This window comes from Bison bison, unplaced genomic scaffold (genome assembly GCF_000754665.1).
Source record: "Bison bison bison isolate TAMUID 2011002044 unplaced genomic scaffold, Bison_UMD1.0 scf7180017864286, whole genome shotgun sequence".
NCBI classification, from domain to species: Eukaryota; Metazoa; Chordata; class Mammalia; order Artiodactyla; family Bovidae; genus Bison; species Bison bison.
Genome location: NW_011494858.1, coordinates 4,019,417 through 4,030,543, shown reverse-complemented (window position 1 = coordinate 4,030,543; position 11,127 = coordinate 4,019,417). Strand labels below are relative to the sequence as shown.

Genomic DNA, 11,127 nt, shown 5'->3' with positions numbered 1-11,127 from the left:
TGAACAGAAGGAAAAAAAAAAAAAAAAACAGGAAAAGGATGACACTTGTTACTTACAAAATGACTAAAACTGCTGCAGATGAAGTTAGTGAATAGTACTTTCAATTCTGGAAAAGTCATGAATGAAAACACGGGGGGATGTTTTCCACGGGCCACTGAGGACATAGATGATACAAAGAGGCTGCTCAACATCTAGTTAGTAGACAAAAAGGCGTTTAGGCATCTGTCACCTCACAAACAATTTTGAATTTTTAGAGAATATCATGTCTCTAAATATAAAAATGTGTACATAAAATATCATGTTGGGACCAATGATTACATTTACACCTTTACATACATAAATACTTATGAGCCTCAAAACAACCCTACAATTAACACATGCAAAAACTGCATGCATAAAACTTGCCTGCTGCTGCTGCTGCTAAGTCACTTCAGTCGTGTCCGACTCTGTGAGACCCCATAGACGGCAGCCCACCAGGCTTCCCTGTCCCTGGGATTCTCCAGGCAAGAACAGTGGAGTGGGTTGCCATTTCCTTCTCCAATGCATGAAAGTGAAAAGTGAAAGTGAAGTCGCTCAGTCGTGTCCGACTCTTCGCGACCCCATGGACTGCAGCCCACCAGGCTCCTCCATCCATGGGATTTTCCAGGCAAGAGTACTGGAGTGGGGTGCCATTGCCTTCTCCAAATCATCCACTAGAAAGTATTATTTGTCCTGGGCAGTTTGAAAAGCTGCATTGACACATTTTCACCACAAGGGTGCACTGAAGTAGCAATTTATCAAGCTGGACATAAAGAACTAATGATGTTTTCCCAAAGGGTTAATTCCTTTTCAAGGAATATATCTATTCACAATAACACAAAAAGTATAAATGACAGAATTTGTGACATTAGTTGATGATAAACTGGTTTGGATGAGTTCTTAAATATTTTGATGGTCTCAACTACATAGAAGAAAGTTTCTGAGTATAAAGGATTTGCACTCTTACTCTGCCCACCTGGGCTAATTCTCAGTAGAGCTGTATAAGAAATAAATCAATTCTGACAAACGAATGAACATTATTATTCTGTTTTAGGATTGTTATTTAATAACTCTAATTTGCAGGCCACTGATTTACTTTTTACTTCTGAGTTGGTTTTATGCATCTGACTGCTTATGCTTAGTCTGAGTAATTTTGAGTTATCAAAAATAATGAGTATTCCTATATGAAAGTTAGGTTTAACATTTTGTGGGTGTGTGTGTTTAGTCACTCAGTTGTGTCTGACTCTTTGTGACCCCATGGACTATAGCCCACCAGGCTCCTCTGTCCATGGGGATTCTCCAGGCAAGACTGCTGGAGTGGGTTGCCATTCCCTTCTCCAGGAGAATCTTCCCAACCCAGGGATGGAACCTAGGTCTCCTGCATTGCAGGCAGATTCTTTACTGTCTAAACTGCCAAGGAAGCTCTAAAGTTATGTGTCTGTGCTTCTGTGCTTAGTCACTCAGTTGTGTCTGACTCTTTGTGACCCCATGGACTGTAGCCTGCCATGCTCCTCTGTCCATGGGGACTCTCCAGGCAAGAATACTGGAGTGGGTTGACATGCCCTCCTCCAGGGGATCTTCCCAACCTAGGGACCAAACCCAGGTCTCCCACATCGCAGGTGGATTCTTTACCATCTGAGCCACCAGGGAAGCCCAATATTAAGTGTACCATGTTTAAATTTGATAGCTGTTTTCAATACTCAGCAATCACCTTCATAAAACCTCTATACTTGGGGAGGGGATATGTGGATATGGTTGTGTATCTGATAAGAAATAAACCAATGTATGAAAATGTAAGTGATGTGTTTATACTTTGCCTCAAAGACAATAGCATAATTAAATGGAGCATCAAAACTTTCCCTGAAAAACAAAGGGAGGGGGGCACATGGGTTAAATAACTTTGCTACCTTATTCAGAGCCTGCAAAACTGCAGAAATCCTGGGTGCTGTTCAAGTCAACACCAACTGAGTAGCGCAGGGTCTTTACAGCCACGGGCCACAGTTCTGATCTTAGTTCATTATCTCCATTTATAGCAACATCTTTATACTACTTAGTTGGTATCAAAAATTCAAGGACTTCACAGAGACAAGATGAAATTTTTCCTTCAACAAGCGTTTATGGAAAACCATGAGATGGTCCTTTTACTAAGCTGAAACTATACAGTAATATGAGAGATGGATATGGCCCCTCACCATTAGGGACGTCACCATTTTTTTTTTAACTTTGACACTAGGTATAAATAAAAGGGGAAAAAAAGAAGGAAAATTTTGCTATTTTCAGCAACATGGATGGACTCGGAGGGCATTAAGTGAAATAAGTCAGACAGAGAAAGACAAATACTGTGTGATATCACATATGTGTGGAATCTAAAATATACAACAAACTACTGAATATAACAAAAAAGAAGCAGACTCATAGATATAGAGAAAAAAACTAGTGGCTACTAAACGGGAGAATGAGGGGCAAGGGAGGCACCAACTACTGGGTATAAGATGGACTCCAGGATATATTGTACAATATGGAAAATATAAGCAATATTTTGTAGTAACTGTAAATGGAAAGTAACCTTTAAAAATTGCATTAAGTAAATTGGATAAAATAAACAAGAGGAATCACACAAAAGTACCATAAAATAGTTATAACCGAGTAAGTTTTAAAATAATAAAATATATTTTTAGATCACTGACAATATATAACAGAATCACTGAGTTCTATATTTACAAATGTCTATAAAATATATTTGAGTTTGGAATAATTTAAAATTTTTTCCTACTTCTATTTGATATCCCAAACAGTTGCTTATTTAAGCCATTTCAGGGTGTAATAACAAAGAGAAATAAACAATGTCATCTGCATAAAAAAGACAGGGACTTATATCTGTTTCACTGCTGTATTATTTTGCTTTTTTTTTTCACATTAGGTCCATGAAGATTGTTTACAGACATAAAATTAATTCCAAGCCCCAGAGAATATTTTCTTTAATCCTTGGCTTCAGAAACACCCTATATATGCACTTGGATCTGTGTTAGCAAAAGGAAGAAATCACGATAGTAAAAGGGAGTCTGAGGAGGGCACAGGAACACAGCATGTTGATATTCTATCCGTAAATCATGACTAGGCAGTTCCTCCACTGAGAAATCTACTTAATGTTCATAGTTTTTAATCTAATACTTTCTATTTTGAAACAATACTCTCATCTTTTACAAATATTTCATAAAAAGAAACAGGTGGGGTTTGCAGAGGCTTTTCATCCTCATCTTGATACCATGGGCTTCCCAGGTGGCGCTAGTGGTAAAGAACCCACCTGCCAATGCAGGAGACTCAAGAGACACAGGTTCGATCCCTAGAGGAAGGCATGGCAACCCACTCCAGTATTCTTGCATGGAGAATCCCAGGGACGGAGGGGCCTGGCAGGCTGCAGTCCGTGGGGGTCACATAAAGTCATACATGACTGAAGTGACTGAGCACACACACACTTGTTAACACGAGTTCTCAACTTCTATACCATACATGCCAAAGACTACTACCCATGATGCCACACTAGGACTCATACAAAAACCAGGGTGATTGTGCTACTTGGGACATTAGTAGGTTTATCTATGGCATGTCACACATTTCTTGCCTACCTGTTCTTCAGCTAAACCCAGCTACATATGAGAGACAAACACATTTACAAAATGATCACTCAAAATGTCAATGACTGCTAGCAGCCTAATTTATTCTCTAGCTTCTCTTGCCCAAGGATATGTGAAGTCAATATAAAGATATAGAGGTCAATGGTTTAATCCAAAGAAATTAAATTCTAATTATAAACTTAAGGTATTGTGATAGGGAAGGGAAATGATATTCAGAGATCAAGGCCTTCCTGACACTAAGCACAGAAATAACTATAACCCGCTATTTCAGTAGTGTCTCAGACTACAGGACTATAAGTCAAGCAAGACTGATGGTTACAGGATCATTTATGTTTACAATGAAATCTGAGGCGTGGTCACATCTGTTGCATTGCAGCTTCAAATCACATTATAAATTTAGTAATGGCCTGCTCACCACATGATTTAGATTACTGCAAAAATTTTAACAAAATGGAGAGCAGTGAAAATCTGATGACACTTGAGATTTATCTCCTTTCTTATTTGATTGCTATTTTAAAAACTTGGAAAAAAGAAGTCTAATGACTACAGATACTTTTCATGATTATTATTATCATTATCATTATTTATAAGAGAGCTCTCTAGATAATAATAAAACCAAAATCTTCTATCTCTCTGCTATGTTCATCAGCCAATCTGCTTTATCAAGAGCAGGAGGCATTTCCCTGTTTGAACACTTCTTGTGCCAGCCAACTTGTTCACTTTGGTACTATTTTCCTTGTGTCTCCCAGTACAGTAATGGCTCCACACGTACTGTGAAAATTGCTGTAATTCCTTCAGAGTTGGAAGAAAATAGAAATATAGCCCGCTCATTTCACATGTTCAAAAACTGTGGCCTAAGCCAAATAGAGGGTAGATGAATTGCTAGGAACTCTCAGAACTTTAATTTAGTGTTGTTGTTGTTTTTTTTTTTTTTTTTTGGACAGTAAAAATGGTTGCAACTTTTTGTCATTCCTCTTATTCTCAATTGACAAGAATTCTGAAAATGTTGACATAACAAACTAGCCCAAACAGTGCAAGTTAAAATATCCCACTTAGCAGTAAAGGCACCAAACCTATAGATATTAATAAAAAAAGAACAGGATAAAAATGATGCTGACTAGGTTTTAAGGTTAAGTGTTACAGGACCTGAAAAAAATAAATACTTTTCCTTTCTAAAGTCAGAATAGGGATACAGACATTCTGGCTCATATATTATTTTTCTATAGTATGTCCCTGAATGTTGCTGTTCAGTCACTCAATCGTGTCCAACTCTTTGCAACCCATGGACTGTAGCCCACCAGATTTCTCTGCCCATGAATATCCCTGAATAGGAATATTCTATTCATATTGAAAGTAAATTATTTAAAGAGAGCCAGTTTTAAAATTTTTCAGAAGAGTAATTGAAAATTAACATAAGACTGGAACTTGGGAAGAAGCAAAGAAATAACTGAAATTCTCAGAAACATCATCTAGCAGGAAAGGTTGTAAACAAAGGGATCCTGGCTTACTTCCGTTCTTCCCTTCAGCCTGGTCAAACCATATGCTGTTGGTTATGCTGTGGACTGTCAGAGACTGTGACATTTATAAGATGTACACAAAATAATGCCTCAGTCATGACTTTTCCTCTCTTTCCCAACATGGAAGCATTGGGGCAAGCAGAGGAAATTACATCCATAATTATAATTAGGACAATGATGGAGCTATGCTGATTGTCTTCTACCTGGTACAAGACTAGTGATTGGCTAAAGGAGAAATAGCATTATTCAAAAGTTGACCACAAGTCAAGCACTTCATGAATATTAACTGATTTATTTATTTTACCATGCCATGTATATCATTATCTAAACAGGAGGGGAAAAAAATAAAAAAATAAATAAGTGGCCCAAAGAGGCACAGAGAGGAAGTACTAAATCTGAAATTTAAAACTGAGTCTGCCTGGCTTCTGCTCTACTTTCTGGTAGCTGTAGCATATGCTTTCCATTCGGAATTAAATGAATGCAATTATTGGCAGCTCTGTATGTGAGTAATACGTGTAAACTTACTGTTTCACACCACAAGTTACATGTGTATGTGTACATTTACACGTATATATGCAGACTGTTCTGTCTACTGAAAACACTGACTTTTCTCACTAGTTCCTGTATTTCCACCACTTGATTTTATTTTAGCAAGAAAGAGCTTTGAAACTTTATCCTTTAATTGGACCCTAACTAAAGACACCTTTCTGGGAAGCCAACTGTGCTTTAGCCTGTGACAAAATGCAAGAGATAAAACACAACTGGAGAAGAGCTGTTTCCTGAAGGTGGAATTCAGACAATAGTTAAAGACTTCAGAAAAGTTAAGGACTGGAAGATAGCTTCCTGCATTCATGATTTTTTTAAACAACGTTACACAATTAATTTTGAAGTCACTTTCCAACCTGCTAAGTATACTTGCATTCAATCTTCAGTACAAAGATATATTTAAGTTCAAATGTAAGTGATATCTGAATGATTCACACTTCTTCTCTACTCTGTTAATGTATATAATCAACTCAAAAATATTGAAGGAAACACATTCAATGCACCAATGAAGGTTTATACAGAGAGACAAATGAAAGGGAAAAAATACCTAAAAGACACTAGAATTCAACAATGGCTGAAAAAATTATTTTTGATAGCCTTTACATATTCCTAAAATGTGTCATTTTATGTGGATTTTTAAAAAGAGCTCATAAGTAGTAGAACACACCCTCCAATTTTCTCTCTAGTCAGATCAGATTGCGATAAAATTTAAGTTGTATAATGACTAGATATTTCAAGGAATGATATACTGCAGATAAGTAAAAACAAATGGCATTCAGAAGTTAATCCAATATTAAAGGACCACCATTTCCTGCAGAGTGAAAACACAGAAAAGATTTGCAAAAAAGGCAAAGTAAATAAAATGACCACTAAATCTATTGGTAATATTATTAAGACAATATGACACGTTTTAATGATTAGTTGTATAAGTATAGTTTCTTGGCTATGTAGCATAAGGGAGAAAAAGAAAGTCAATAAACATAATCATGCATGTTCTATGAGCCAGTGTGTTAGAAATAGAAAATAATCTTAATGGGAACCATTATAATTGCAGTAGGTATCTAGCTAATTTTACCAATGACTAGCCAATTCCAGCATTAGCATTGAGAACTAAATTCTGACCCAACAGTCTAGGGCCCTAACAGCACTAAACCATTTCATTTCAAATTACATTTAGTGGGATTCCCATTAGTTGAACACTTATATTAGCTTTTAACATTAGACTTAAATTCATTATAGAGTCGTGTGTACAGTTTTGCTGGCAATGCAGCAGTGTTTGTTTTTTTTTCTTCCCCTATGATATATTATTACTCCATAAAATAGAAATGTTTTCTAATTAGGATTCACTCGAGAGATACCAGAAGGCAAAAGATTAGGCCAGAAGAAACCTTTGTGGTATTAGGAAAAGGTGAGAATACTTTAATTGCAAAAACAAAAATTAAATTTGGCAAAGAGAAGGATCTTCAAAAAGGACATTCTCAAGAGGGAATGGGTGATGCTTCAGACACTATTAGTATGTTCAAAGTTGGTATCTATCTCTACTCCAAAATGCAGAAAATGTCTCCAAAATGTTAATGCAAAATGATATATATTGGAAATGTATTTACCAATTAATTGGAAGGATTTAGCATGTTTTATGGCAGTAGATCAGTGTCTCTACATTTAGTAAAACATAGGATGAGAGATTTGGGTCTATGATCTATTTTTATTTTAATTAAAAGTCTCTAGTAAATGCACTTCAAAGATTAAATCACTTTCAATTGCTTTTGGCACCTACACAGATTTGGCTGCCATATGATTACTGACAATGAAGCTACTTGGGTTTTTTGTTGGTTTGCTTTCATTTAATACAATTGAACTTATGTATTCCTACCTTACAAAGTCCTATCAAGTTCAGGTAGCTATTTTGTAAAAATGAATTATCATTACCATAAGAATATACAGTTAGTGATATTAGTAGATCAATATATAATTTTTTCTCCTATTAGTATCTAGAGATACAGCCCTGGCTTAGGAGACAGGCAAAATGAGTATGTTCAGTAATATTAATTTGCACAAAAAAAATTTAAGAAGCTAGATTATTGTCATTAGTCATGATAAAAATGTCTCCTAGGATATGTAAGTCAAAAGAAAGTTTATGTGGCAGAATTATGTAAGGAAACTTACAAAAGTGCCTGCCCACAAACCATGCAATCTGGAAACAGCCAAGAAACAAAACCATAGAGAAGGAGAGATAAATACAACATGTATTAGGGGTTATTATGCAACTAAGATTCAATATGATCCTGGAAATATAGCAAAAAATAGTTATGGAAAAGAAGCTATTTCTTATGCTCAGTAGCTAATTTTCAAACATATGTACCTGTATTTGAAACTTTGAGCATTTCACACATTTTTCTGTATCTGAAAAAAAAATGGATCCAGACTGATATTGTGTATAAATATAGCTGAAAACAGTTAATATAAAGGTAGCCAAAAGCAAAGTTCAATAAGAATCATAAAAAAAGGATATTGTTCTGATTGCTGATAAAGTATTTCTGATGTACACTTGCTCATATTGGAAAAGAATGATTTACTGTTCAATTTTCCTAGAAAGGATGAATTATCTATAATAAGATGATTTCATAAAATGTTTAATTAAATTAAAAACTAGAATAAAATGTTTAGATCGAACAGTAAGTATAATTAGAGACTTTAGAAATAATATATAACTTCATTTTGACAGTAAATATTTCAAAGTCTAACAGTTAATTAAATCTGTATTCTAGATAATTTACAATAAAAACATTATATATTTTCATTTTTAATTGATCAAGGGCATTAGACTATAAAAATAATACATTTTAAAAATAATCTATACTGGAAAATTAAGAAATGCATACCCTTCAGGGTAAATGTATTTAATACAAGGTAATATAAGAAGAGGACATAAAATTTTCTTATTCATGTGATTATAATTATTAAATAAGAAATACCTGAACATATTAATATGATTTGAAGGGGAAGGACAGTTAAGACAATAGTAGTAGTAAAACATTCATCTGTTCCAGTACATAATTTATATTCTATGATTTGAAAATATATTATGTATTGAACATATAATACAAATAATCTTCCCATGTGGGCATTTAACTGGGACTAACCACATTGTATGCTTATTTTAAAAAAATAACACTAAAAACACATTTGAACTATATGAAATAAACTTAGTGAACATACAACAAAAATAAAATCAGTAATAATAATAGTTTAAATGCTGGGTATGACCATGATACAGTAAAATTTATGTTGAAGATAGAATATTCATAATTAACCCAACTTTAGCAAGTATAAAATATCAAATTTCAAAATGCATGCCTTTTTTTCTCTTTTATTTTCATTTCTCAACTTACTGCTTTGTAAGTTCTCTTTTGTCCAGCGTGTTTCCGAATTTGTTCTCCATTTGGCCCTGTTTCCACATGCATTGAATAGATAATATCAAAGAAATCTTCAACCACAGCTACCCGCCGCAAAGATAGCTTCTCATCTACCCCTACGCCATCCTGTAAACAAAACCAAAAAAAAAGGCATAAGATTAATAAAGATGTATTAAATACATAAGATTAACACATAAATTTCATTATACAAAAGCATTTTGATAAACCGAACCAAATCATCTAGATAGGAAAATTGAAAACATGTGATTGAATATCTTGTTTTATACTTTATTTACATATAAAACTTTAAGAAACATGAAAGAGATATTTGGCAGATTTAATCATGCCAACAAAGATTGATTTATCTAATAAATATCTATTGTGTCCCTGGGTACTGGACATTGTTATTAGAGAAAAGAAATAATATGAAACCTCTACCGTAACATCATAGAGTCTAGGAAAGAAAATTCATCTATTCTTCTATCCAGATTAGACTAAGAGATAGTATGTGTTAAAGGTTAAAACTGTGAGCTCTAGAGATTATCTAGGTGTAAAATTTGGATCATCCACTCAGAAGTTGTGTATTTTGTGCAAATCACCTAAACCTCTCTAAATTTGTTTTCTTACCCATAAAATAGGGATGTTGCTTACTTAACAGAACTGTAATCATTAAATGAAATAATGTATGTACGGGATATAACCCAGTGTTTGACATTTAGTGAACAGTCAGTAAATCGTGGCTTTTGCCATTCTGATGATCATGATAAAAATATAAGTACTAGGGCAATTCAGAGAATAAAGATGTCATCTCTGACTAAAGCACCTTCATAGAAGAAACAGAATTTGACAGTATGCTGAAGCAGGGGATTCATCATGGCAGAGAGAAAGACCACAATGAGCCAAAAGTTCCCGTACGTGATTGAGAAGAGTAAATAGTAAGCTTTGAATGAGATAAGAAATAAACTTAATCTTACATGGCTCCACCTGAAAGAATTCACTACTTCTGAGTGGAGGCTCCCAAGTACCACCTATCTCTAGAGCACCCATTTTTATCCTTTAACCCTTAGTCTAATATTGACGACATCATAGATACATTTTTATTTCTGAAGTGAAAGGTTTTCCTACTTACAAATACACACACACACATTCAGACAGTGTTCTTATTCAAACCTTATTCAACCTGAAGTAACACTGTATTTCCATCAGTGCTGGCACACAACAGACGAAGGTGATTAACCTGAGCAAAATCATTTCGCAGTCAATGAGTCAAATGGCAAAGCCTCGTTCAACAACAGTGCTGGCAGACTAAGTTCACTGCAAAACTGAAAGCAAATTGCGTGATGTTTTTTGTTAGTTTCATTTTATTTTATTGATTTGTTTCTGGTTTATAATAGAGCTCAGAAGCAGTAGTGCCTAAAGCAGGATATTAAATAACTATATATATATAAAGTTTTATATAAGGCCAACTGCTGAGTTTTCCATATTTCCTGGCATGTTGAGTGCAGCACTTTCACAGCATCATCTTTCAGGATTTGAAATAGCTCCACTGGAATTTCACCACCTCCACTAGCTTTTTACATAGTGATGCTTCCTAAGGCCCACTTGACTTCACATTCCAGGATGTCTGGCTCTAGGTCAGTGATCATCAACCACCCTGATTATCTGGGTCATGAAGATCTTTTTTGTACAGTTCTTCAGAGTATTCTTGCCACCTCTTCTTAATATCTTCTGCTTCTGTTAGGTCCCTACCATTTCTGTCCTTTATTGAGCCCATATTTGCATGAAATGTTCCCTTGGTATCTCTAATTTTCTTGAAGAGATCTCTAGTCTTTCCCATTCTGTTGTTTTCCTCTATTTCTTTGCACTGATTGCTGAGGAAGGCTTTCTTATCTCTCCTTGTTATTCTTTGGAACTCTGCATTCAGATGCTTATATCTTTCCTTTTCTCCTTTGCTTTTCGCTTCTCTTCTTTTCACAGCTATTTGTAAGGCCTCCT

The 11,127-nt window shown here is 34.9% G+C and overlaps 1 protein-coding gene across 3 annotated transcripts in view; it reads right to left on the bottom strand.

Annotated features, from left to right (window-relative positions):
• The window catches only part of NOL4 (nucleolar protein 4), a 468,364-nt gene that overhangs the window by 338,436 nt on the left and 118,801 nt on the right, over window positions 1–11,127 (bottom strand). For all 3 annotated transcript variants that reach the window (XM_010849777.1, XM_010849778.1, XM_010849779.1), the window contains exon 2: window positions 9,109–9,258. In XM_010849777.1, the coding sequence (XP_010848079.1) occupies window positions 9,109–9,258 (150 nt within the window). The remainder of the gene's footprint in view (window positions 1–9,108; window positions 9,259–11,127) is intronic.